The sequence below is a fragment of the Lepisosteus platostomus genome, chromosome 13 (genome assembly GCF_059453375.1).
Source record: "Lepisosteus platostomus isolate fLepPlt1 chromosome 13, fLepPlt1.hap1, whole genome shotgun sequence".
Lineage (NCBI taxonomy): Eukaryota > Metazoa > Chordata > Actinopteri > Semionotiformes > Lepisosteidae > Lepisosteus > Lepisosteus platostomus.
Genome location: NC_142623.1, coordinates 43,147,635 through 43,175,523, shown reverse-complemented (window position 1 = coordinate 43,175,523; position 27,889 = coordinate 43,147,635). Strand labels below are relative to the sequence as shown.

Below are 27,889 nucleotides of genomic sequence, written 5' to 3'. Positions count from 1 at the left end.
TTGCCAGAACAAGTCATTCATCAACTGCTGGTTTATTTCTTCTTTTTTTAAAACAACAAAGGCAGGCAACAGTCTCCAAAAAAAGTTGCAGATAGGAGCAAATTATCACTCATCCTAAAGTTTCGCTGGGACTGATTATCCAGCACTGAGCATAAAGCACTTCTAGGTAGTGTGGGAATGCTAGCCCAAACCCTAACTGGGATTACAACAGAGCGGCATTTAACAAATCACAAGGTTCACATTAGAAGACATCACTTTTGGAGATCTGCAGAGCAACATACTTATCTAAATGGCATAATTTCAAGTTAAACATGGAAACATGAGATTAATTGCAGGATTTCAAATGGGATGACCACAGTTTTTTTTTTAAATAATTTGACTTTTTAAATCATAAAAATTCAGAAAATTGATAAAGACAATTTAGATTATAAATAAAAAGTGAATGATCAATGACAATGGTGTTTGTCTCAAACCACAAGGTTTGTTTTCAACTGTTACAATGCTTATAGGAAGTTTCGGAAAGAGAAAAAAAATGTAATGTGTAGAAATGTGTAAAAATACGCATTTCATTGTCGCCGCGACTGGTAACACAAAATAAATATTTCCGATAATAAACACACACTGATGTGCCAAGATACAAACGAACTGAAAAACAGTCCAAATCTAAAGGAAATACAGAATTATATTACACAATAAACACTTTGCAGAGCGATAACAAAATAATCTAAACGTTAATGCAGGTTTACCTCGATAACAAAACACACGCCTCCCAAGAACTAGATATCTCGCTCTTGATCTCAGATCGGTGAAGGTTGTCCCAGGGAAAGAAACAAAAATATTCTCGCTCTCGGGACTGCATAGGACGTACAGAAAATCTCTTCCGTCTCCTCTTTCAGTCTCGACACTGACTGAATCACACGGTTGCACAGGCTCTCGCTAATTAACCACAGTCAGGTGTGAAGAGGACCAGAAATATAGATAGAGGGAGAGAGCAGTACATCACGATACTGGCCGTATTAACAGTCAGAGTCACGCTAATGAAACTGTAATTTCCATCTAAATCACAGCCCTGTGCTCATTCCCATTGCACGTACTCAGCCTATCCAAAACTACTGATAGATATTGACATTCAAATTCCTGCTTTGCGTTTTAAGTGAACCGTCCCCCGGAATCTGTGCCTAGCGTCTATGCTATTTATGGCCGCTAGATGGCAGGATATGCAAAGCGACAACAACCAGTGACGGTAATTATTAGTATTAGGCACAAACTATTATTAATGCTTAAAAAAAGTGTAGGTTTTAGTTAAAGCACGGAATCTGTATAATCTAGTGGGTTTTGCAGAAACTAAAAGGCACACATTAGTGTGGTCTGTAAGATAAAAAGCAATCACAGTTTATTTATTGCCATAGTAGCCAAACTCAAACGAAAAGCATTACAAGCTTCAAGTTTAAACGGATCGGATCTCAGAAGCGATGCAAGTCCGGGCCAGGTGAGCACGCCAGCACCTGAATTCCTTTCCGGTATTGAGGAATCCGGTTCACTGGTTTTAACTGGTGAAGCACTTTCTCACTTTTCCACCTGAGCAGCAGCGTTAACAGGGCAGCTGCACCCAGATGGTGTCTCTGATAATACAACTTACGCAAGGAGGAGTTTTGTAATCTTTTGGGATTAAACGCCATGCATTATTACAAGAAACCATGATGATAAATAGGTACAAAATTAATCCAGATTGGAAACGGCTCCAAAACAGCCTTTAAAAAAAAAGAGCAACGCTGGAAGCAATCACTTTTTGTCCCGGCTTTCTGCTACACAGAGCACATTCACAAGACGGGTCGCGCGATTTATTGATCAGCTAAGAAAGCTGAAGTTTGATTCAGGGGTAATCAGCATTTTAATTGTCTCCTGTTTTGAGGTGGAAGCTAGTGAAGGACTTTGATTATGTTTTTCCTCGTTTGGTTTGGAGACCTCCATTTGGCGAGTACGGTTATTTCTGCGTGAAATGTGCTAGTGACAGTTTGAGTTACAGTTACCTGGTTAGAGGGACAGTGACACAGGGGGAAAAAAGTGGTTTATTTCAGTTTCGGTTGCACTGTATTTTTATTTTAAATAAGTGACTGTGTATTCCTTCGACGCAGAAAAGCAATCTGACGCTTTACTGGAAGCCAGCGTCGTCTAACAACGAAGAACTTCACCCTGGTTTGTCACCCGCTGTGAGCTTTGACAGCATCGCAGCGCCTGCAGGTCCGCAGCACTTGGGGGACGGCGCCTGAAGCAGGACCCGTCCTGGACCGGACTCTCCGTCCTCTCGTGAAGCAAAACGTGGGACCTCAGTCAATTCACCTTCCCGGCTGCGGCGGGGACTTCAAGGAGACAGGCCGAGGGAGGGGTCCTTTTCAACACATCTGCAAAGAAATTGCACGTTACGTTTAAAAAAAAAAAGAGGGCCGCTTACTACACTGAGTGCTTTTAGGCAGGAAGTTGTGCAGCAGATTCGACATGCATCACACATGTACATCAGGGGCAGCTGCCTCTTCAGTCCATATAAGGGCAGGGAGGGGCGCGGTCGCGGGAGGGGGCTGACCAATGGGCGCCGCGGCCGTGCGCGAGGGGTCGCCGGGAGCGCCAATGGCGTCGGCGTGGGCGGGGCCGGCCGGTAAACACCGGGCAGCCGGCTCGGAGCTCCGGGGCGGAGAGCTGGCGCGGAGTGAGCGGACAGTCGGACGGGGGTGGGGGCGGACACACTCACTTGCCAACCCGGCGACGAGGCTGGGCCTGTGGTACCCGCAAGCCCAGGAGGATCATGGAGCTCGAGAATATCGTGGCCAACACCGTTCTGCTGAAAGCGAGGGAAGGTGAGCCGCGGGAGGAGGGGGGTATCTTGTAGGTTGACAGCTCTCGCATCCCCGCCTTGATGTGCTAGGAAAGCCCGGGGATTCCCCGAGGAAGCGTAGGCCACACGGAGATCAGGGCGCTGCTGCGAGCGGACTGCTAGTGCCTTCTTTTTTTTGTGTGTGCCGTTTACACATCTTTTTCCAAGCGCTAAGCGCGTCCATCCAGCATCATTTGCCGGTTGTGTCTCCCGGCTCCGGGTGTAGTTCATGTTGTTGTAACTTCGAGCACAGGCTGCCGTGCGCGATAGGATCGGAGCCAGGATGCATCATCTGGAGGTATTTTGCCTTCTCCCTTCAGCGCACCTCCTAGCGTGTGTGTGCATGGGCAGATGTTGACCTGCGGTGTCCGGCAAGGTACTTAACGCTCAGGCGTGCGACCTCCCCGCGCCTGATGCCGTGTAGGCAGCCTAGCAAGTGTGAATCGAGAAGTCTCTCTGCTCCTCAGTTCTGTGTGGGACGGGGCTTTGATTTTCAGGGCTCCTTCTGCCACACTTGACGTGCATGTCCTCGCAACTTGACTGGGAGGGAGGGAAAGGAGAGCGCAGAGCGCAGAGCGCTGAACTCTCGGGTCGCCGGGGCGGCCAGCGAGCTTTCTCATCCCTGCTTGCTTTCTGCTGTGAACGAGGACGTCGACACCGCTTCCTGACTTAAGAAAAAAATAAAAATAAATCACAAAACCGACCGTCAGTGCTCTCGGTTTCGCGTCTGAGCGCTTCTTCCTGTGTGGCGCTCGCCTGACGCACGGGTGTGCAGGCGAGATCTGGCCACACTTCTGCCTTGCAGAGACAGCTGGACTCGGGTCCCGTTTACTGGCGACGGCCGGCTTGTCGCCTGACGGGGGTTTGCTCGATGCCAGGAGGGGACTCTACCTGCCCGTGTCACCCTGACTCGCGGAGCTACAGACAGGGCAGTGGGCTGGTCTGAGAGAGGCTGCCGTATGAGCAGCAGCGCCGTCAGTGATACACAGGCTGCGCGTTTCCACCGATCACAGCCCCTTTCTCTCGCAACCGGAGGAGAAGAAGGTGACGGGGGAAATTGCTCTATGTTCCTCTCACGTTTTGCAACGGGCTCATCCCTGCCCTTCACACACACAACAGCGCATTACAACTGCGTTTGTTGAAATTGAGGATGTGGGACATGTGGTCATGGAAAATTACACCAAGGCTGCAGTTCATGCTCGATTCAAAGGCGTGTGTGTTCTCCCTAAATCAAGATTGTCCCGGGTAATTTTCTCATAGGAAGTGTTTGACATGAAAGGATATAAGGCCATAGTCTGTTTTTTTGTCGTCACCTTTGCAGATATGGCTAAAAAGTCAAGGTCTTGGCAAGAATGTTTTTTTCAGAATAAAAAAGTGTACACTTTAAACACCTCCAAAGAATCAGGTCCCAGTAGACTAGGTTGAGCATTCCTTGGTCTCTGTTTTTATCTTTCCTTTTTCCACAATAAAGAACACCTGAGCACCTGTAACCTTGCAGAAGTCCCTGGAGCCTGAGGTTGACTTGTTGCTTTTACCTTGATATTCACCTTCGCCCTGACATCACCTCTTGGCTGAACAATCCATTGCATACGATTGAAAAAGACTTCATCTAGATCCTACCTTATGCAACTACAGTACTTCCAGCAAATATCAAGTATTCTGAGAAAAGGTCCTTGAAGTTACTCCAAAGGAGCTAAATTCAGCTGGTAATCTTTTTTTGCAATCTCCACCCCCTGAAGACATATGTATGCTATTAAATGTTGAGTTATTTTATCTGTTTGTTCATTGTTTTGTCAGCTGAATGGTAGAGCATCATCCGAGCTCAATCTCCTTAGAAGCAAATGATTTCAGCGCAGTTCTGATGAAGAGATAAGCTCTCATATGTCAGTGTTTGCTTTCAAGACTTCCACTCTGTGATATTGGTGGCATCCCTCGTGAATACTTATGGCTTCAAGAAAGTCAATCTTGTTATTTTAAAAGGTGAACTGCAAAAGTGAAGCAAGCACCAGTTTCTGGAATTAATTCTCAACTAGCAGTAGATCATCCCCCATCGTTTTCTGCAGAATTCCAAGCTTTGTGGATGTTCCTTGGCTTATTCCCTTGTGCTGTTCCAGGGCAGAACCCTTCTAGCTCTTCTGTCTCTTTACAGCCTCAAGAACCTTTTATGGTCGCTGACTCCCTTTTGTATGATTGCAATCGCTTTTATCAGTTCAGGGATCTCTGCACGCCTGCAAGTGATGAACTCAATCAAATTGTGACATTTCTGTTATCTTTTGCATGCACAGCACAAAATGTTTTTCTGCTGAACCTTGTCTCGGATGTCACTTTTTGACTTTCTCTTCCCCACTCTGTCTGTCCTGCTGCTTTGGTTTGGTCATGTGCACATTGATCACACCTTGTACAGTTCAGAGTCCTAAGATTTAAAAATAATTTCTTCCTAAACATTACAAAGAAGAAAAGACAGTCCAATCCATCTGTTTTTGAAGAATCCCCGTCAGTCAGCTGTCGGCATGTACCTCCTCAACCCTAACACACTAACTGTGGCTTCTTTGGAAATACAAGGAACTCCAAACTGCTGTTACAGGCCAAAATATCAGCAACGCCCCCATCAAATACTCTGTTGGGCTGATCGTTTGAACAGGATGTGGTCTGCAGTCCGCAATGTTTTGAAAAAGGCTCATTGGAGTCCAGTCCCATCCCAGTATGGCCCGGCATCTGTGTTGTGCTGGTTTGTGTTTCCAGTTGGGTTGAGATCTGGGGGATTGCTCTGGCCCTGAAACGCGATGGAAGTCTGTCTCTTCCTCTGCAGAAAAAGCCGTGCATTGTTTACCACCGAGCGAGAGAGATTATTGACGGGGGGGGGTTCCGGTTATTTTGGCCACTGGCTGTATGTTGCGATTTCCATAATGAATCAGGCAGGCAGTTGCCTGGGTGTTTGTGAAGGGCCTGGGCGTTGCGTCGAGGCAGACTGTAGTCTCCTGCCCCCAGCTCAGTTGCTGTGATGTGTTGCAGTTCACGTCTTGCACAGAGTTTCCTGTTTGCTCTGTTACTGGGCTGCTTCTACGCGTCTCGACTCTGCCATTGTGATGGCACAGCCGTGAAGCTGACGGCGGAAGTCTGCGGTGAAGCGGGCTGAGGGGAGGGTGGGTGAGCTGGGCTGAGGAGCAGGGAAGAGGGGCTAAGTGGTGAGTTTCCACCTTGTGGGGGAAACGGGCTTTCCAGAGCCCGTCTGCGAGATGCCCGGGCAGACAGAGCCCAGCTGTCTGCTCCGGTTTTTTCCACTTGTGCACTTGTTTACAGGTAGTAGCATGGCTTCTTTGCCTGTGTGTAAAACCTGGACTTTTTATGGGAAATGGAAAGAAACTACTTTCACACACCTCCTTGTCGTCTGTGCTCCGTGCACAAATCTGTGTGTTTTTTTAACTCATGGCTGTTTTCCCTCAACCTTCAACACATTTCAACATTTCATTTTTAAGAGTACATATAGACAATTAAGGACAAGCTGTAGAACTGGACTAAATATAGGAAAACAAATAACAGGCCTAGTGCAAAGCAGGCTGATCCCTGCGATCATTGGTGTCAATTGTAGCGATTTGAGTCAAAGGGCTTTTCTCAAGTACACATCTGTTTAAGAAGATACACTTCTGGGAAACCAGCAGCAAATATTGAGCTTGCAAGATCAGAGCTGAATCAAAAGATTGCTCATTGTTTTTTTTTTTCTTTTTTAAAAGGGTGTTTAATTGTTACTGTCTTTTTGCCAGTCTTTCCACTGCCTCCCCTTTCATATAAGTTATATATTTGTTAGCTCTATGTGTAACTCTTATGCTGTCTTTACGCCTGTTCAGCAGCTGATTCCAGTTTGCTGCACACGGTCCAGTGGGTTAAATCGGAGTATTCAGAGTTAACGTTGCATGTGTTTGGCTGCACGTGGAGTGATTTGCATTTATCGCTCATTTTCCTTCTTGATGAAAGCAGGTACACAAGCATGGTCATCGGACGGACTGCTGTCACTAACCCTTATTTGACTTGCAAATGTTCTGTGGTGCCCTGTGTTGCATATTTTCCTAGTGGCTGGTTTCAGTGATGGAGTATCCCTTTTCTTCTTGTTATTTTTCTTTCCACATCATCTCATTGCATTCCTGGTAGGCCCTCCCCCAGCCCACTGTTCCTGACGTTGGCAGTGATCTCCGAAGTACAGAGGACCATTATTGACCGGCTGAATGGACGCTCTTCAGTATTCAGCCGAGAGTCGTGGGGAAGCGCTCACTCCAAGGGCTCCAGCACCACACTTGAATTTCTCTTACTCATTTTTGAAGGTCCTCAAGAGGCTAGTCCTCGTCAGTTCTTCATTAAAATGTGGCGGCGTGTTTTAATGAACTCTTTTTATTAAAAAAGATCACTCTTCCTTTCTTTTAAGCCTTTTTCTTTTGAGCAGCGTCCTAGACAACTTTCTGTAGGTCCGAAGAACATTGCAGGTACAAGACAGAGGTTCTCCACTAAGCAGGTGTTATTGTTTGGTGATTGCATTGATAGTGCTTTCCCCTTGGACCTGCAAGTGCTGCACAGTGTTCTCCGGCTCTCGTACTGATTCTTCCCGACCTCGACCTTTGCCAGTTCTGCTGTACAGGCAGATGTTCAAGTGGCTTCCCAGCTGGGCAAGCCTGTAACAGCTGTGTGTCTGGTGTTCAGCTAGTGGGAGTCTGACACCGACATTGACATGGTGGCATTGAAATAATTCTCCCTGTGCAGCCCCCAGCTACAGCTCTGCTCGACTGCGTCAGTGCGACTGGAGGCACTGTCCCACGAGGCAGTGTTAAATGTAGCTGGGCACGTGCGCAGAAGACAGATGGACCACTAAGGAGGGACGATTGGAGGGTAGCCTCATGCCTTTGCTTTGCCCAAACCTCCAATGAATCGTATTTGCACTGCAGGCACAGCCACGGTGTGAAGAGCACTGCGGGTTTTGTAAAAGTAGCCGAGGTGCACTGTGGGGTGGCGTTTCCCGCGGCGACCCTGGACACGGCCCTTCAGCTTGTCTCACGGTCTTCTTCTCGTGTTTGTTCACAGGAGGCGGAGGAAACAGAAAAGGAAAAAGCAAGAAGTGGAAGCAGATGCTCCAGTTCCCCCACATCAGTCTGTGCGAGGAGCTGCGGCAAACCTTGGGTATGTTGGCTTAATTCTCCAGAGTTGTGCACCGGTGTGCGTCCTGCACAACCTGGTGCGATCTTTCACAGGCCATGCGCTGGAACTGCAGTCCCGGTCTCTCAGACCGGTTCTGAAATCTAGATAACAACTACATTCATTGATGCTATAGAAAAAGATTGACAGATTTTGAATCAAGCAAGCATTTGTGAACTTTGTGAAAGTACTGCACCGGGTTGTAGCAAACTGCTGGTCTAGCCATGGGCGAGAGAGAGAGTTCACAAGAATTGCGACAAGATGTGGCCCTTCCTGCCCACTAGTCTCCGTCATGACTGATGTGATTTACAAGGGAATAAATACAGGTCGTGCAGCAGATGTTTCAATGCAGCAAGTTTCCAACATGATCTGCATGTGGAATTAACAAGACAGCTGTCTGTCGGCAAAACTGTCTCGAAATCGAAAGCAATATATCTACTAGATTAAAAGAGTTGTATTGACAGGCCTCCTTGTTTACAATGTAATAAGGCCAACACACGTCGCCAGAAGTTTTGATGCCTCGTTTTGAATCGAGAACATTGCGCTGCTCATACCTGGAAACGTAGTCTATTCTGCTGTGTAAATTGAGTGTTTGATAAGTAACTGTATATTTTAGTTTTGTCGTGGTTTGAAATAGAGTCATCCATGCTGATTCTTTCTAACCCCAGAATATAAAAATAGTGTTGCAGTGCCCACCTTAGTTTTGCAAACTCCCAAAGTGGAACTTCAGACCGCCGTCTCTCGGTGCGTGCGTGCAGCTTTCTCCTACACACGGCACTGGGTGTCGTCGGGTTTGAAATTTGGAGTTCAATGGGCGGGCGGCTCCTTTCATTCCACCTGGGCCTCGGCCTCCGCTGCTGAGGTGTTAGGGACCTGGCTGTGACAGTGTGGTGGTCTGACTAATGTAGGGGAGCTGCTCTGACAGTAGCTGGTTGGGACAGAAACAAGCGGGCCTGCAGTGTTTCCCTGTAGGAAACCATTTCAAACTATTTCGTAATCATCTTAATCGAGCGCTGGGCTGCGTCCTGTGGCAACTTCTTGATAAAACGCTGTTGTTCTTCCGACTTCTCCTTTTTGCGTTTATCTGCAAGCCCAAGCAGTGGCTCTGAGTTTTTTTTTTTTTTTTTAAAAGAGCACCGTAAAAATCGTTGTTGGAGCTTATGGTCCGTGTGTTCTCTCAAGACGCTTGTCCGTTTTCGGCTTGCCAGCCGGACTCGTTGTGAAGTGTGTTTTGTACGGCCCCGCCGAGGCGCGGTCTCCGGCACCAGCTGCTCGCCTCACCTGCACTGCCACCTTGGGGCGCTGCTGTTGGCTGGGGGCTTCCCTCCGGAGAGGAGGAAGCTGTGGGTGAAGGGGGAAGAGGATGCATCTGCCTCTCTGGTTTGAACACGCTGCAGCTTTGTCGACGGCGCTTTTGGAAGCGTCTTTAAGTGTACAAGTTTACAAGCTGGTGTTTTAGTAGATGACTGTATTTACAAATATGAAGCACACTGGAACTCGGACATCCTGTCAGCTCGTGTGTCTGAAGATGAGGGGGGAAACCCATGCACCATAATTCTCACTTTAAAACAACAATGTGACACATGCTTCATATTGCTTCTTGTGCTGTAGAACATATTCTGTCCTCCTGAGTAATAAGCAATGATTGCAGAGTATAGTTACTTTTGGAAATCCAACTCCTGAAAAGCATTTTACTTTCAAACCTCAAGCACATCTTAAAGAGTTCTTGTTGCGTTCAGTTTAGGAACTGGTTAATTGTCACTTGCGTCTTTGGTTGCTCCAGACTTCTCAGTGTGTCGGGGCATGTCTGGGCTGGATTCAGTCTTAGAAGCCTGTGGTGTTTAGGTCTTCTGTGATCTTGCAAAGTGAAAGAGTGAAAGACGTGTTTGTCAGGAAGTGGATGGAGTTCCTTTAAAAAAAAAAAAGCTCCTTGGTTACCAAATCTCACCGCTTCCTATCTTATGATGGGTTTGTCTGAGTGTAACCTTAAATGAGGCGCCCTACATTATCTTCCAGTAAAGTATGTGACACGAGAGGCCTCAATTTGCAGTAATTGCTGTGTTTTTTGGCTTGTGTTGATCAGTCACATTGCTTGCTAGTCTGTGTTTTGAGCAAAACAATGTCCTCTGGATCACTGAAAATTAATTATTTTCAGTTTATTCCAAACCCAGCTTACATACTGTAATTGAGTTTGGCTTGTGCTGAAACTGTTCTAGTTCGGTGAGAGGAAAATACTTCATGAAGATCATTTCTTTTAGCTTCTGAATAATGTAAATCTAATTGTATACATTTCTTGTTTACCGTCTTTTCTTAAAATATCTTTCCCTCAAATAAGGGAACAGGGATTGACGATGTGTATCATAGGGCCTGACTCATCTCTCAATGACAGCTGCTGTTCACAGTGGAAAGATCTATTATCTGTCATTATTTTCAATGTCATGGTCTGTTTTGGGTTTATTTTCTCTAGTTTTCAGCATGTGTTTGGTCTTCATGTGAAAGAGATTCGCTTGCAGTAAAGCTTTTGTGTAGAAAGAGGATAGTTGACAATACTAGATTGTAATATACCATCAGTATGGTATAGTAAACCTTCTTAAATGTCTTGTACCATATTGATATATTTTGATAATGGATGTGAGTATAGAGTCATAGTATTGCAACATGGTCAAAATGTAAATCCATAACTATTTTACAATACATGCCTATTTTATGAGTATCATCCATGACAAGTCCTGTACTGTCCGGATCATTTCAAGATCTGCTCCTGACCTGCTTCAGCTGTGAAGGTGGCAGGTTGGAAGAGCTTGAGAAAATCAGGCTCAGGTGAGCTCGATGGACAGGAATTGAAGGTAGCAGAGGGGAGATGAGATGGGCCTTAACTCTGAGTAGCGGGTGGGAATACAATCTTCAGACTGTTTGAATGGCGTTTTCAAGTATTGATGACTGTTTAAATAAAATAATTGTGTGTCTCCTGTTCATTTCCCTGGTCTCCCCTTACCTATTGATCTGAGTGTTTTACGTTCTGCTTCCGTTTTCCTATCCCAAGTTTTTTTTCAAAATCGTTGGAAGCTAGAATTAGGCTGCCCAACACAAATAGTTTGTTTTATTAATGCCTTGTCAATTTGCAATAGAAATATAAAATGGGCTACAGGCCTATCGTGCATTATTTGGGGACAGGTTTACCACACACACAAAATGCCCAAAGAAAGGATTATGGGGTGCCACATATTTCTTTCAGGGGGTGGTCGTAGCATTTCGGTTATCTATCCATCTGTTTTCTAACTGCTTTATCCAACATAGGATTGGTCGTAGGGGCGCCAGAGCCCATCCCGGCATGCAATGGGTGCAAGGCAGGGTACAACCTGGACAGGACTCCACGCGTCATCATCGCAGCTCATTTCATAGGCAAAAACAAATACGTAGCAGAGCTTTTTAAGCGGAGAGCAAGAGGCACTTCTTTGCACAAACCTTTGTGGGAGTACTGCACATGCTACCCAGCCATGCTGTTAAAGCTGAAACAACTAGTCACTTTCAGGCTTTCACCTTGGCTTCACCAGCAGCTACATCGCCCTGCAACTCACAGGTGGCTCCATCCACTGGAGCCCAGCAGGGTGAGTCGGGCCAGTACCTGGATGGGAGACCTTCTGGGAGAGCTGAGGCTGCTGCTGGAAGAGGTGTTAGTGGGGCCAGTAGGGGGCGCTCAACCTGTGATCTGTGTGGGTCCTAATGCCCCAGTATAGTGACGGGGACGCTATACTGCAAAAATGGTGCCATCCTTAGGACCTTGGCTTTATGTCTTATCCAGACTCTCTGTGGTCAGTAAAAATCCCAGGGGGTTAAAAATTCCCGGGGGCCTGCTCAAATTTCCTCCAGCCTATAACAAACATGCCCTGCTAATAACCCCCAATTCTGAACTGCCTTCACCACTCTGCTCTCCTCCCCACTGAGAGCTGGTGTGTGGGGAGCGTTCTGGAGCATCACCCAGGTGGGGCTGGTGGGGGTGGAGGGGATCCCCATGACCTGTAAAGCGCTTTGAGTGGAGTGTCCAGAAAAGCGCTATGTAAGCGTTAGGAATGATTATTAGTATTACTTTCAGGAAACTGTTGGATGAAACGGGGTTGGAAAATGGGCTAGATGGGCCACATGTTTGTAACCGTTCTTGCGTTCACACACGTGTCAAGGGCTCAGGCCAGACAAGCAGGGAATCCAAGGCACTCACTCACCCTGCCCCCTGGAGAAGGCTGTGGTACCGCAGGCAGCATGAGGGCGTGTGTTGCCCAGCTGGGATGTCGTTGCATCGGGATGAGCCCACAGCAGGGGCAGCCAGTGAGGTCCCTGGACCTGACCAGCGCAGGGCCGTGCCGCCCGGCTGCCGTCACTCACGGCAAGAGACGGCCTGCAGAGGCCAGAAACTCCTGCCCAGGGCGTCACGCCTGGGCTGACCCTTTGACTTACCCGTCGTACACAGCTGTCAGCTTGTGATTCTGCACATCTGCGCCACGCACACTGACGTCCATCACGGTCGTCACAAAGCCCTGATTCATTGCCAAACACGGCTCGTCTCCACTGCTGGCAAGTCCAGCTGACGCATTGCACCAGTGTACAGTGGGCTCGGAGGTGTTGCTCTCTTGGTATACGGGCTGGTTCCTTTCTGTATTTTTTTTCTTGGTTTTCACTAGGATTGACTTTTAACTGATTAAATAACTGTAGCACCTGGGGTCAATCAAACCTCTCTACTCAATAACGAGGTGATTTAGAGGTTATGAAAAGTCATTTAAGTGCAACAGTCAGTTGTAAATGATTGATTAATCAAAATGATGTCATAAACGTGAAATCTAGACCACAAATTTGCTGTACTTTATTTTTCTGAAAACATGTATGAGTTTAATGACAGATTCCTTTTGGTTCAGGAACTGGTACTTATAGTGAAACTAGATGATGTCAAAACGTACAGGAATTTCGACCTGAAAATCACTGACAGCCCTTTAAAGAGAAATGAGAAATTACACACAGAGACAGTTGTTTGTTCCTGAAACTGACCCGTTTCAGAAACTGAGGCTGTGGCTGAGTAGATGTCTGGTAGGTGTTCACCAGGCTTTGTGAATGCTATAGTTGTGCTTGCAGTCAATCATAAAGACTCACAGACGCAGGTGATATAAGGTTAGGGTTTTGCCTAAAGCATATGATTAAGGCATACAAATACTCCCAGAGGCCGTTTCTGCTCAGATACGGTTTTTTTTTATATAATACCCTCTTCTCTTTCATTTTTTTAAACTTGTCATATGAATTATTCACATAATAGCCTCAGTGTTCCCACAGTTGCTTGAGTACAGGGTGGAGAACAGTCAACCGTCGGCCGTGACGATTTGGCTCAAGTGAGTTTCACCACTGCGGTTTGCCCCGTGTTCATAAAAGGAAGCGACGTTTGCCCTCCGCTCCGTTGGACTTGACTCTTTGCGACCGATCGTTAACCATGCCGCTGTGTGTCGGTGTGACAAGGTGCACGTCGCAGCCAGGCGAGGGGAAAGGTCAGAGTGCCGGTTTTTAACGGAATTATTTTGGTAGCTGAAGGAGGATGGGGGCGAGGTGGAGCAGAGATTGGTAGAGTTGGGGCCCTAGGTTCAGTTTCTGGGGTGCCCTCCGTGTGGAGCCTGCGTGTTCCACCCCTGTTCTCCTGGGTTTCCTCCAGGTGCTCCGGTCCTGACTTACCCGTCCTACTGTTAGGTTACGGGCCTTCTGGGAAAAACGGGCTCAGGTGTGCGTGTGTGCCGCCTGATGGACTGGCATCCCATCCGGGGTTGTACCCAGCCTTGTCCCCGTCGTGCCCAGTTAGGCTCTGTCTCCCCCCAGTTACCTTGTACTGGATAAAGCGGTTTAGGGTGTGGCCAGATAAATGATTTCTTCAAGGAGAGAAAAATCCAGTTCAGGGTGATGAAAGTGAGGGTGGAGAGCAGCTGAGGTGAGAATTCAAAAACAATGCAAGTTCTTTGTATTTTTCTTTTAGAAATCTGTTTAATAATGCAGTGCTGTCTGTCGGCATGCCACAGCGTAGGCCACACGTCATGTATACATTTCCCGTTCGTTTTGGGCAATTTAGGACTACGTTTGAAACTGGCTGGACTGTTTAAAAAATTCAGATAGGGTACAGTAAATGCAGTTCGGTTCACTAAAGTTTGGTTCAATGAAGTGAAATAAAGTTTTGCAGCTAAGTATTGCTATTTCAGCCTGACTGCAATCATCAGAGGCTGTTACATATCTATAGAGAAATGACTATGGATCTACAGTTCTGTGTGTCTGTGTGTCTCGTGGAGAGCAAGCTGGGGTATGCCAAAAGACAAATTCCTAATGCAAGAAATTGTATAGGGTTAATAAAGTGATGTTATGTAATGAGATTTACCGGCTCGTAGTTTGAATTTTGATTTACTTTAAAAGCTTCCTTGTTGGCTGAGAGTTGCTTTGAAAGCAGAAATAGAAAACGAGGAGCTTGTGCTCTTTCTGTTCTTGCCCTGAGAGTGCTGCAGCGGAGGGCATTAACTCGGGGCACTGTCTGCTTTCACCTCTCCCAGCGTCTGCACTGGCTACTTACAGTGCCTTCAGAAATTATAGCGGCTACATGCACTTAAGCACTCTCCCAGCTTGTAGCAGGCTCTCTTATATCACACATAAAACAGAATCTTGAGTGTGAAAGACAAACACATTAATCTCTTACGTTTCAGTCTGCACATAATGAAAATGGACTGTACATTAATTGTCAAATAGCGTTCTTATGGAGAACACAGCAGCATTTATGATGCAACAGCATTTACAGAACAGTTCCTTAGCCTCTTGTCTCGACTCAGAGCTCAATGATAATTTGAGTCTGTTCTACCAAAAAAGCTACGCCTAGCCCGAGAAACATGTTAAAGGTGGATTGGGTAACTGGTGAGTTGAGAATTGATGGGTATCATACTCTGATCATTTTAAATAGAATCTCAAGAGACTGCAACCTACTGTGGTCCTTAATTTTCTTTGTCTTTCTGTATTTCTGCTGCAGCCTGAACAGTATTAGCTGATCCTATTTTAGGATTACCTGTCATATTCCAAACTACATTAGAATCTAAGTCAATTATATGAATTAAAAAAAAAGTAGTGGTCCGGATTCAAATCTTTGATTGCATCAAAATTTCCTTGAATCCTGCCACCTATATTTTGAGAATTAATTGTTTGAAATTAAATAAGTGAAAGATTTAGTAAGATATTTATCAAAAATTGGGTTTATAAAAAAAAAATGAAAATCGAAATATACCATATTGTATGCTGTTTTTTCTTCTCCATTACCATTGTTGGTACATAGGTTTTCTAAAACCATGTTGACTGTCCTTTAGGTTCCTGTTGGAATACCATGATCCTCTAATTTGGTTCAGTTCTAATTTCCATGGTCTCTATATAGCTGTGTTTTCAGGTTTCCATAGCCTTGCATGTAATAGAAATATCGTATTGGCCTATGATAACTTTATTCTGGTTTATCACCGTTTATAAACCAGGGATGGGTGCTAAGTGAGCAATTTCCCCATCAGTGATGGGAACACGGGGCGGAGCAGTGGCTCTGTGGCTCAGGACCTGTGCCTGTGGCTGGAAGGCTGCCGGTGCGTATTCGCGGCCGGCAGAGGAATCCTACTCTGTTGGGCCCCTGAGCAAGGCCCTTAACCCCAACTGCTCCAGGGGCGCTGTACAATGGCTGACCCTGTGCTCTGACCCCCAGCTTCTCTCCCTGTCTGTGTGTCTCATGGAGAGCAAGCTGGGGTATGCGATAAAAAGACACATTCCTAATACAAGAATTTGTAAATGGCCAATAAAGTGATCTTATCTTATTAATCATGTCTTGAGTGACTGCTGAAAAAGTTTTGTGAAAGATGTGCAGATAAGACGCCTTGTATCCTTAAGTACAATTGGTAGAATGCCATCAGGCCTTGCAGTTGTGTACCTCAACTGCTTCTTATACCTAATATTTCTGCCTTATACATGCTTAATGTAGAACTTTTCTTTTCTTGCCCCGAGAGATGTTGCCAGTTGCTTTCTAAGTAAACAGCTGGGTGAAATTCTTTTAATTCATCAGCCAATTCCTTTTCATCACCTGAGAGGCTCCTTATCAGATTCAAATACTGAGAGCTTTATCGGCATGACCAATGAATCACAGTGTTGCCTGAGCAGAAACAATTAACAGAGCATTCACGGTTCCCTATCTTATCTCCATTGTCTCCTGAGACACTTGACTACCTCACCTCCTCTGTTCTTTTACTGTTATGCTGAATACATGCCTTCATCTTGTTTCATTTTAATAGGAGCTTTCTTTCTCCCTCTCTTTCTGTATTTGTTAAACTTCTTGGACACTGCTTCCTTGAGTTTGATTTCTTCCTGGGAGGAATCTGTTCTCGAGTCTTAATCACTTAGTATTTCTTTACTGTTTCAATAAGACATAAGATTGATTTTCTTGGTTGTCAGTTCTTAATTGGAAGGATTGTGAAAAACCAGCAGGCATATATGTTGACAAGATTCAAGATTTCTTTATTTACCATATACGACAAGTGTATTGGAATGCTTACTCGTTCAGCTGTGCCCAGGAACATTAGAGAAAGAAAAAATGCACAAATGACAAACAGACATGGACAATAAATTTAGACAAAAGACGTTATAATACAGCCAAGACAGGACATAGTGCAAATAGTGCAGTACCTTAAAGTGCAGGTGCTAATTTGAGCTGTTTATGATGCAGACTGCTTGGGGGAAGAGGCTGTTTCTGAAACTATTTGTCAGTGTTCTGATGCTGTGATTCCTCCTACCAGAACCCAGGGGTGGAAACAGATCGTGGCCAGGGTGAATTGGGTCCCGAAGTATAGCTCGAGCCCGGTTGTGGCAGCGGTCGAGGTATATCCAGTCGGTGTGGTATGGTGGAGCCACAGTACAGGACAGAAAATCCATACAGAGGGTAGCTCAGTCCCGGTGATTTTCTGCGCGGACCTCACAGCACTCTGTATGGCTTTTCTGTCCTGTACTGTGGCTCCACCATGCCAGACCGTAATACCAGCGGTCAGGACACTCTCAATGGTATTACGGTAAAAACTGGTGAGTGTTGTCTTGCTCATCCCCCACTTCTTTAACGGTCTCAGGAAGTGAAGGCGCAGGTGGGCTTTAGTGAGGATGGCGGCAGTGTTCTCTGACCAGCTCAGCCTCTCGGTGATCTGGAGGCCGAGGAACCTGAAGGTGCTGACAGTTTCGCCTGGAGCCCCCTGAATGATGATGGGTGTGTGACGTCCTCCGTGCCTCCTCAAGTCCACTATAATCTCTTTTGTTTTGCCGATGTGAAGTGTGAGGTTGTTGGTGTGGCACCACTCCACCAGCCCTGCTGCCTTGCTCCTGTGGGTGGTTTTATCATTGTTGCTGATAAGACCAGTTACTGTGGTGTCATCAGCAAACTTGATGATGCTGTGGGGGCCCTGTGTTGAGGATCAGAGGGGATGAGGTTTTGTTTCCAACAAAAGGTTATTGTGCAGTTATATGCATGTTCCCATTTGTTTGTGAGAAATACTTTTATAGAACTGCACGATGACTCTTAAGTGCGGGCCAGCAGTATCCCATCCCTGGCTTTTGTGTGTGAATGCAAGTATCCGTATATCTGGGGCTGCCTGCACCTGTGACTGTATTTTGTTTCGTCTTCCGAGAGACACTACTGTAACTGTAGTTCACGGACTGCTTCAAGACGCGCTGCGTGGCCCTTGAGGGAAACTAAAACCATAATAGCAGCCCAGCTGCTCCGCAGAGAAACGGAAGCAAACTGGCGAAGAAATTCACCGTCAGTGAGTCACAGATTTCAAAGGGCAAAGAAACAAAAAGACAGTATTGTTAAGGCATTTGAACACAGAAAGAGAAACTCAAAAGTTGGCTTGAGGGGATTCTTCACTTCCTATCTTCAGTGGTTCACATTCCTGACAGCCGTTATATACTGTAAACGCCCTTATATATGTGTTTTCCGGCAACAGAATGATTGGTTTTGAAAGACAAGCGTCTCTTTAGTTCTTAATGTCAGGATTTTTTTTCTCATAGTAGTAATGGCATGAGTTTTAAAATATATAGCGCTTCACTGTAGTGTACAAGAGCAGAAAGTGTATTGCTAGCATACTGTTGCCGACTTCTGCCACATCTGATCAGACATAAACCAAACTATGTCCTGTGTAAGAATAAGAATGACCTTAGATAGCTCCAGTTCAAAACACTGCACAAACTTAGCTTGACATTTTTATGTGTTTGCATATAGTGTGTGTGTTGCGTAGCGCAACCTGCACTTAAGTGGACTTCACTCTCCTTTATTTGAGATCTTGGTCTTCGCATAGACAGGAGATGCTGTCTTCTACCTTTCTGATGAGTCCCTTACGGATTGAGACAGTCAATGAACCTGATAATCTCATCCATTATTCAGGTATTGGTCTCTAACAGAGCATTCAGGAATTCGCCCTCTTGCGACAGTTTGTTGTCGGAAACACCCTCCTGCCCGCCCTTGGTTAGCAGGGTGTAGCAGGCAGAGGCCTGTGAGGAACAGTTGTGAGGCTGCGAGTCAGGAAACCAACAGCTTCCGTGTTTACTGAAGAAGAGAGACGAAGGACAGCCTATCGAGGACCAAGGCAGCGAAGACAACATTGTACACACAAGCTTCCTTTTGTGTGGTCCGTCTGATCTCTTGGTCCTGTCAGACTCCCGGCCCTGCCTGAATTCATCCACAGCAGCTGTCTTGCTGCAGCCCTCCGCTCCTACCTGTTAAGTGTGTAGCAAAATATTTTTGTTCCACATTAACGCGGAATATATTGGACATCTGTCAGCAATGCTTTGTGTTTATTGGTGTCCATTAATGAGAGCTAATCAACATCAAAAAGCAGCTGGTTTGCTTGTTAGTACATCTGAATGCATTATAATTAACCGATTCTTCACATACGGTAATGTGGCATTTTAGTGCTTTGATGTTGCATTTCGCTGCTGTCTGTCTGAATTCTGTGTGAAAGGCTTGTAATTTTCCAAAACAGAGTTTTGCAGCCACAGAGTTACCTGTAATCTGATAAACTCATGTGAACTTCAGTTTTCTGTCATGCAAGTTTAATATTTTTATTTTTAAATTAAGTGGATTTGGCTTATGTGCTATTCAAGTCCGGTAATAATCTGCTTGTGTTTCCTTTGCTTGTTTGCTGGCTGATACTTCAGTCAGGTGGTATCAAACTGAAGCCAAGAAATATTAGAAAAAGCAACAACAAATGAGTTGTTGAAATATCTAATATAGTCTTATTGCAAGACTGGACATTTTCACATGTCACGTTAATGAAGACAATTTTACGGTTTCGTGACATATTAACCCCCCAGGTCTTCCCATGTTACTGCCGTATTTCATCCCCTGTGATAATGTTTTCCCTTTCTCATCACCGTAGGAGTGTGAGGCCAAGCTAGCAGTCAAGTATGCTATTGTCCACTCTGTGCTTGGGGTGCTGCCGGTTGCAAAGTCTTTGTCGAGACTTGCAAATGTGCGCGATCTTCGTTCATGGCGAAAACCAGACACCGGTTTGCTCCTTCCAATGGCTATTCATCACTTGAGTATTACTGACCGTGCTTCTGTTTCAGGACCTCTTATTGCGGATGGAAAGCAACTGGTTTATCGCTTTCTAAACATCGCAGCGTAACAAAGCAGAGAGGACAGGAACTGAAATAACAGTCTGGCGAGTCAGCTACAGGTGTCGGTTTGCATAGAACCTCCCGCATGTTTGCATTAGCCTTCACGCTACATGCAAATGTATTGTTCTAGTGCGCCTTGATCCGCACTGGAGGCAATACAGGGAGAATTTCTGTTCCGTACCCTTGACATCGGCAGTGAACATGCCTTGTTTATGCTTAACAAGCCATAGTGACATTGGCAGCCGTCCTCCTGTGTTTCTGTGAGGACTAGGTTTTTACCTGTTAAGTACTTTCTTTATGATGTCGTGTGTGAAGGGTTCATTTGCTTTAATGGGTTTTTAGCCATGCCGACAGTTGCGGTTTACTTTATGCGTGCTAAGCGTGCTGCAACATCGGATCAGAAACGGATCGTTGTTGTTCAAGAGTTCCGTGAGAATTTTAATAGGTTTTGGAAGCCCAGTGATACATTCCTATCTGTAGCTTAACAAACGTGTGCAAGTCGGAGTGGCTTCTGTGGGGCTGCTGTCTGATTGCCAATGTAGTGAGGTTGTTCCCTTATTCAGGGGCTGACAGCTCTGTGATGTCCTTCAACTTATTCCGCTTTGTGCTGTGTCAATTCCACAGAGAAAGACTACCACAGCCTTTGTGAGAAGCAACCAATCGGACGTCTGCTTTTCCGGCAGTTCTGTGACACGAGGCCGGAGCTTGGGCGGTGTGTCAGATTCCTGGACGCTGTGGTAAGGAGCACGATGACGTCCGAGTCTGCCATGCTATTATTTTTTATTCACATAGAGCTCAACAGAAAGTAGTTCTGGGGTGGGATGTATTGGTAAAAGTTTTTTTTTTTTTCGAGATTAAATAATAGACAGGAAATCCTGGGCAGGAAATCTGACTTTTGGGACTGAAGGGTTCACTAACTGCGTCATTGTACCACCCTTGTCTGCCTCTCCCTCCCCCCCTCCTCCTCCTCCTCGGTCCAGCTGGTCCTCCGTGAACAGTACCTTGAGCGGTTAGTTCTGTTTAGGTCACATCTGTAAGTTTCCCTCCCACCCACTCTCAAGGGACTCTGCTTTCTGCTGTGCACTTGTTTATTTAAGTTCTCCCGATGATAAAATCAGGCCAGATTTTCAACACTGCTTGGCAGATATGGTTGTCTGTGGTGTGCTGTGCCGATATCGGCTTGGCAGCCAGTCTCTTCTGGCTCGGTGCTATCCCCTCACTCGTCTACCCCCGTGACAATATGGGAGGTGGGCTTTTGCATACATCTGGGTTTCAGCAGGACTCCTGTCCGGCTTCACATGCAGTGAAGCAAAGCTCCCGGTCTCCAGTCTAGGTCTGCTTGTTTACTGTTGCCTTGGCTTGTTTTCTGTAATAAGGAAGATGTTTAACCAGCCTTCGGCAATTATTTAGGTAATTTCCAGTAGTGTGACATAGATGGTCATACAGCCTGCATAAGGAGGTGGGTGCAGTAGGCTCTCTCCTGTAGAGCTGTTCATAGAGTGTTTCACTGTGTTGTTCCTGATTTATGCAGAATGACTTCCAGTGCTCGTGAGTGTCGGAGTCCTGGAAGGTGCAAACAGGCTTGTTTTCTCTTAATGGTGGTGCATGTTGAGAAGTGGTGGTCTTGCCGTTTTAGTGTCAACAGGTGAAGAGAAATTTGCGAGCGGTGGTGTAGGACACATGCGGGTTTAAACAAGTCGGCTTATGATTCGTTTGATATATTCTGTGAAGGCTTGTAGCTCAGCAGATGTTTTAAAAAGGGACAAGACTTCCCATCGGTTTTAGAGCGTTTCACAAAATCCCGTGTCATTTCAAATGGTTGTCATGTTTTTCTTTTAAATGGATTTCCAGCTACAAACCCTGTCGGTTCTGCTCCTGAGCCCTGCATGAAGATCTATTTGCTGTTTGGGAATATGATTCTGGGGGGGGCTCAGCGTGCTCTCAGCTCGCAGGGGGAAGAAAGCCCCAGAGCTCAGTGTGTGCTTGACTGGAATGGCTCAGGCCGAACGGTGACAGGGATCCCCCTACCGCTGACACAGACCTGGCCAGGAGCCACAGGGGCAGCATAGGCATGAGTCAGGCAGTCCTGGGCTTGGCTGTGCCTGTGCCTTTGCCAGGTGCCCTCGACGCTGCAGTACTGCCAGTGAGAGACGCACAACAACAACACTAATTTGTTGTTTATTTGTGAGCACTTTCTAAGACACTCAGAACGTCCAGTTCAGAGCTCTATGAATCATCCAGGTGATGCCAGACCTCCTGTCGTGGCAAAACCACAAATGAACCAAGCGCGTGGATGTTGGAGGAAAGCCAGCTTGTTGCTTATTCTGAATTGGGAGGACTTAAAGATCAATTGACGATTTTGAGCTTTAAGAAAAGAAATTGCCAGTGGATGTGCTGTTCAGAGTCCCAGTCTTTAATTCTGCTGAGAGGTACAGAAGGCCTTGTTTCTGCGAACTGAGTTTCAGAGCAAGTTGATGCCAATAAACCATTTTGAAAGCCCCAATGTTCCACCTGCAAATTGTAAATCACACATCCGATTCTTGATGACTGGTTTCAATTAGTTTCAAACAAAACTTCCATCGTGAGCTTTTAATTTGTTGTTGGCAGGATAATAAACGTCTGAAACGGAACATCTCCAACTAGGGTAACAAAGAAAACTATAAAGGCACAGGGCAAAAAAGCAAATGGCATTTCATCCAGTACATTTTCTAAATTGTATCTTAATTACAATTTACAGGAGACCTACCTGAATTGAGGAAAATGTGAATATTGTGCTGTAATTTAAATGAAAAAGAAAAGGAAGCCATAAAAACAATTTCTTAGTTCTACAGAGCTGTAAAGTTTTCTGGTGCTCAGAAGGTCACTTAGTAGCAAACAGCATCTTTTATTCAATTTTCTCTTCAAACAGGCAGAGTATGAAGTCACACCAGACGAGAAGAGAGAGGAGTGTGGACAACAGTTAATAGAAAAGTACTTAAACCCAAAGGTACAGCCTGCAACTCCATGAGCAATGCTTACCTCTTATTTCTGTGCTTTTTTCTCAGATTATGTTATACCTGCTGTACTGTAGCACATAGTCATGCAGTTTGTTACTGAAGTTGCATTTTAAGTGCTGCACCTTATTGGGTGACCTTATTAGAAAATACCCTCTTCAACAGTACTATCCTTTTATCTCAGTATTAATGATATTGACAGAAACCAAAGGATCAAATCCATTGGATTTTCTTCTAAGTGTGCAAAGTTCTTTTTACATCCATACAAAGTACGTAAAATCGCTGCAGAATTGATAGACTGCTTTTTTCAGTCGGCGGCACATAAGAGCTCTGAATTTTTGATGAGTACGAGCAAACTTGCATTTTGTGTTGGGGAATGGGGTAGAAAGAAGAAGAGCAGTGGGCTTTACAGTCTCTAACTGCAGCCTAATTGATAAGGCTTGAAAGTGGTATGGCAGTTTTAAAACCTCATGTGTTTCCTTGGCGCCACTCGCCGGAGTGCCCCGAGGGCATCGGTGAGCACGTGGGCGCGGGCAGTGAGTGTGCTGTGTCGCCCCGCAGTCGGAGGAGTGCGTCCCGGAGCTGCCCGAGGAGCTGGTGGCCAGCTGCACGGAGAGACTGCAGCAGGAGCCCTGCAAGGAGCTCTTCAAGAGCTGCACCAAGTGAGTGGTTCAGCAGGCACCTTCTCTTTCGAGAGAGGAGACACCCCCCCTCCCTCCTTCCCTCCGTCTCCGCCTCTGCCTTTGTTACGCTGTTGTCCAGGAAGGTATGAGCCAAGCTTTCCATCTTCAGGTTTTCAGGGTGTGACCCTACCTCCTAATATATTGTGACTTGTAGGTGTGGTGTAGGGGGGTGTAGGTGATGGATGCGAAGAAAGGCATTCATTCTGGCAGAGAACACTGCTAAAATATAAGGGGAAAGTATTGTTTATTGTGGGAAAATCGAATGTAGGCTCAGCTGCTGATTAAAGGGACATTGCTGTACTGAGCTACTGAGGCAGCAGACAATACCAGTGTCTTCATAAGTCAAGCCTTAGACACACAGGTTTCAGGCAGTAAGCGTTCAGGCTTAGTTTAGTCCTTCTCGGGGCTTGGCAGCATTTCCGACTCGCCACCTCGGAATGAACCTGCCTGTTTCTCTCCCATCGGTGAGTACTGGGGGAGGACTGGATTGTTAAGAACACTGGGGGGAAAAAAAAGGAAAGAGAGAGAGAGAGAACTAAGACGGTGAAATAAGTCACGGTGCTGGGCCGTTGAGTGATTGTGCGGTCAAGAGCAAACGTTAAACGCGGAAAAGCATCTGTCGAGTGTTAGCTGTGCTGAACTGCTGAAGTCGTGCAGAAGGCTGGCATGCGGTGCTCCAGAGTCAGGGCCATACTGTTGAAATTAAAAGTCACAAGGTGTGAATCCCTTTCGTTCCTCATTACAGGCTGATCCATGACTATCTCAGCGTGGCTCCCTTTGCAGACTACATCGACAGCATGTATTTCAACAGATTCCTGCAATGGAAGTGGCTGGAGAGGTATGTATTCCCCAGCACCCGGCTCCAGAACAAGTAGCAGGCCATCGTTTTCGAACAGGCCGTTTCTGCTGGGTGTGTTTACATCCAGTGGTTTGTGCAACTGTTGATGGCCGGGAACTAATGGCGTTGATATTTTATTCCCGAAGCGGTTGTTTGGTATCTAAGTAGTGGGTTTTAAAACGATGTCTTGCCCAGCACTAAAGCTGCTGATTTTCCACATTGATGAAATGTTCCCACTGGTAATCCTGGGGGACCCACTTCTCTTCTGTATTTTGCTCCGAATGAGTTCTCGTCTAATTGATTTCCATTTTTCTGTAGGGGCCACGTGTTTCAATTTGCTTCCACCTCTTCAAAATGTTAAGTGGGGTTTTCTAGCTGGTATCAGCCCCATACCAATTTCATTGTTCCCTCATGCCTGCCGCATGACCAACAACCTATGCAGGAGAAACAAAATGCTCATTGTAGGCTTATCTGATACAGCTCTGTTCACCATCCGCTAACAAGAGTTGTTAATTCAGAAATATCAGCAAATAAGCTGGGGAGAGGTGGTATGAAGTTCTGTCTGCTGGAGGTATTGGAAATGATCTGCTAAGTGAGCAAGCAGATCAGTGAAGTCATCAGTTAGTTAGAGATTTAGAGCTCAGCAGGAAGGACAATCAGCAGACTAGTGGTCCTCCAGGACTGGGAACCACTCCTCGGTGCAACATGCTGTCACTCTTTTGTCTGTTCGTCCATTAATTGATTGCTTATTAATCACTGTGCATTCATAAATATGGGTAAGCGAGAAAGGCTGAATGCTTTGGAAACAGTGCCACTGAAATCGGGTATCCTTCAGGACTGAGTGCCAAAACGGGAAACCTGAAAGTCCAATCAAGCAAGCGGATGAGTTGAATTCGTCAGATAACACTAATGGGTTTAGAGCTCTGCTCCCCCGGGACTGGGGTGTGGGATTGCTGCCTTAGCCGAATGAACATGTTCTCAGTCCGCTCCAGCTCCGATTTCCTCTCCGTCTTCTAGGCAGCCGGTGACGAAGAACACGTTCCGCCAGTACAGGGTGCTGGGAAAGGGAGGCTTCGGAGAAGTAAGCGATTCAGCTTCCACACTTTCGTTTCTCTTACTTTTAACAGAAGCCGTGCTCCCTCTTCTGTGTAGTTCAGTTTTGAGCAGGGTCATATTTTTACAGGTATTTTTCCATCAGCAAGTGATGAACACCTAACAGAGCAGGTGATTTGACTTCCTAACAATTAGGTCGATTGAGTCAGAGAAGGACCTTGTAGCTCTCAAGGGCTTGAAATCTCTGTTCCTGCACTTGTGTTTCAGAGTAAAAGTAATCTGAACCGCAAAATGCAGTCCCCCGCCCACTGAATTGCTCTCCTCCAGTGTATGAGGTTTTATCCCATCCTCTGACAAAACATCCATGCCTGTAATGTAATTACACCAAGAACCCACTGATATCTATTAAAAATGTATGCTCAACTCCTCAAACGAAAATGAAACGGAAGATATGTTTTGATGCCTTTTTATAGTACATTATTGAAATGACCACTCTTGTTTGGAAATGTGGCCATCTGGATGGACAGGGAAGTGAGCATTCCCTAGGCCATGCGTGATAAAATTCCCAAGGAGAATCTGACGTCAGACACCATTTTAACACAACATAAGGCTGGGGTCTCCAGGATCTCCTGGTGGCGTCATGATTATGGCTGTCGCTGTATGCTTAGACATTTAAAAACATGAACTTTACTAATCCCCGTGTGAATCTTTCCCTGCATGAAATTGCTGAATTAATACTATTATTGCTTTTTTAATAGTTATACTAATACTTATTTTATTGCTGTACAACGTAAAGATTAAATCCATAAACCTCCGAATTGCAGGTGTGTGCGTGCCAGGTACGAGCCACGGGGAAGATGTACGCCTGCAAAAAGCTGGAGAAGAAGAGAATTAAAAAGAGGAAAGGGGAGTCCATGGCACTGAACGAGAAACAGATCCTGGAAAAAGTGAACAGTAGGTTTGTAGTAAGTACATGGGAACTGTTCTAACTTTGCTTGAGGTTTTGTGTCGTCTTGCTCTCGGCGTTGTTCAGGAGAGACCCGGCCTTTGAGGGGGAGCGGTGTGTTTAGATGTGGAAGGGAAGGAGGCTGTGACGCGGCTGTCGTGGTCTCGCACGAGAGGGAGATCCTCCCAGACAGCTGCTTTCTGTGCGCTCCAGTTCCTCCTCCTCCTCCTCCTCCTCTCCTCGACAAGTAGTCACTCCGTCCCTGGGAGAGGCCCCGTGCACCCTCCTTCTCGGACACGGGTCTTCCGAACTTCTCCCAGTTCCTCCGGGCGTAACGCTGCAGAGCAAGAGCGCGGAGCGACCCTGAACCCGCCGCCCCGCGAGGCTGTTGTGATGGTGAGCTGTCACTCTTGCCACCAGTGCGGCGTCAAGCCATGCAGGGGCAGGATGACTGCGCACTGTAAGGAAAAAAGACAGCGGATTAGGTTTCGTTTAGTGGGTTTGTTGTGGTGTCAGGCAAGCCTTGAACAGTTCACTTGGTGGTCTTGGCAGTTTTTTTTAATCAAGAGGATTAAAGCGTCGAGCGTCTCCAGATGTCATCAAATTCACAGGGTTTACAGATTACATGAGAGCACTTGTGGAAGTTTTGTGTCACTGGCTATACACAAAAGTCCTAAGTGATTATATTAACATGAGATACACAGAAAGGTTTGTGCTTCACTTCAGTGAATTTCTTTTTCGTTTTCTCTTTATTTCTTGCCCTGGAGGTGAGTTTGGCATATGCATATGAGACTAAAGATGCCTTGTGCCTTGTGCTGACTCTGATGAATGGGGGCGATCTGAAATTCCATATCTACCACATGGGGGATGCTGGCTTTGATGAGAACAGAGCCGTCTTCTACGCTGCTGAGATCTGCTGTGGTCTGGAGGATCTTCACAGGGAGAGAATAGTGTACCGGTATGTTTTCGAGCACACCTGAATGAGTTCGTTTTTACTTTAGCAGACAACATTAAGACTTCTTTTAACTGCTGGTTTATTTATTCTAGGGACCTCAAGCCAGAAAATATTCTGCTGGATGACCACGGTGAGTGAGAGTAAAATTTAAGATAATTAGGGACAGTTGCTGGACACAAATATAATCTGATTTACCTGCTCTGCCAAACCTAGGCTAAAACCAGGGTAGTTCTCCCTCTCCATCTTACATCTTAGATTCTATCACTTTTGCTCTAGTAAATATAACACCAAATGTATCTTGTAAAAATATTTTATACCATTAAGTATGAAAAAGTATATACATATATAGAATATACAATTTAATTATGAATGAAAATTTAATTTAAAAAATCACCTTGCCTCCTTTATTACTGTGCTTCGTATTTGCCTATAACTTAAAATATTCATCTTTTAAAGTCTTTGTCTGACACAAACATGTCATATTCCACCTGGTCATAGAGAACCCAGATACAACAGAAGGATAATAGTGCCCTACTTGGAACATAGTTTGTTGTAAAAGACTCAACTTTTTTAATCTACAAAAACAGAACTCATGTTAGGGTGTTCCCCTATTATTTTTGCAATAATAGATGCGTGAAAAATTATAAAGGATTTCTATTGCAACAAAGTTCACCAGAATGATTCACATA

At 45.7% G+C, this 27,889-nt stretch overlaps 1 protein-coding gene and 1 long non-coding RNA gene across 2 annotated transcripts in view; one reads left to right on the top strand and one right to left on the bottom strand.

Annotated features, from left to right (window-relative positions):
- Positions 1-9,198, bottom strand: LOC148650711 (uncharacterized). Its single transcript, XR_015926207.1, has 2 exons — positions 8,744-9,198; positions 1-2,402 (listed from the first exon to the last, which is right to left on the bottom strand). It is a non-coding gene; the product is annotated as an uncharacterized LOC148650711 (long non-coding RNA).
- Positions 2,647-27,889, top strand: part of grk6 (G protein-coupled receptor kinase 6) — a 39,198-nt gene continuing 13,955 nt past the window's right edge. The window contains exons 1-10 of the mRNA XM_088604799.1: positions 2,647-2,852; positions 7,937-8,032; positions 20,357-20,469; positions 22,641-22,718; positions 23,287-23,387; positions 24,154-24,246; positions 25,264-25,327; positions 26,124-26,264; positions 27,013-27,203; positions 27,293-27,330. Of these exons, the coding sequence (XP_088460925.1) occupies positions 2,801-2,852; positions 7,937-8,032; positions 20,357-20,469; positions 22,641-22,718; positions 23,287-23,387; positions 24,154-24,246; positions 25,264-25,327; positions 26,124-26,264; positions 27,013-27,203; positions 27,293-27,330 (967 nt within the window). The 5' untranslated portion in view covers positions 2,647-2,800. The remainder of the gene's footprint in view (positions 2,853-7,936; positions 8,033-20,356; positions 20,470-22,640; positions 22,719-23,286; positions 23,388-24,153; positions 24,247-25,263; positions 25,328-26,123; positions 26,265-27,012; positions 27,204-27,292; positions 27,331-27,889) is intronic.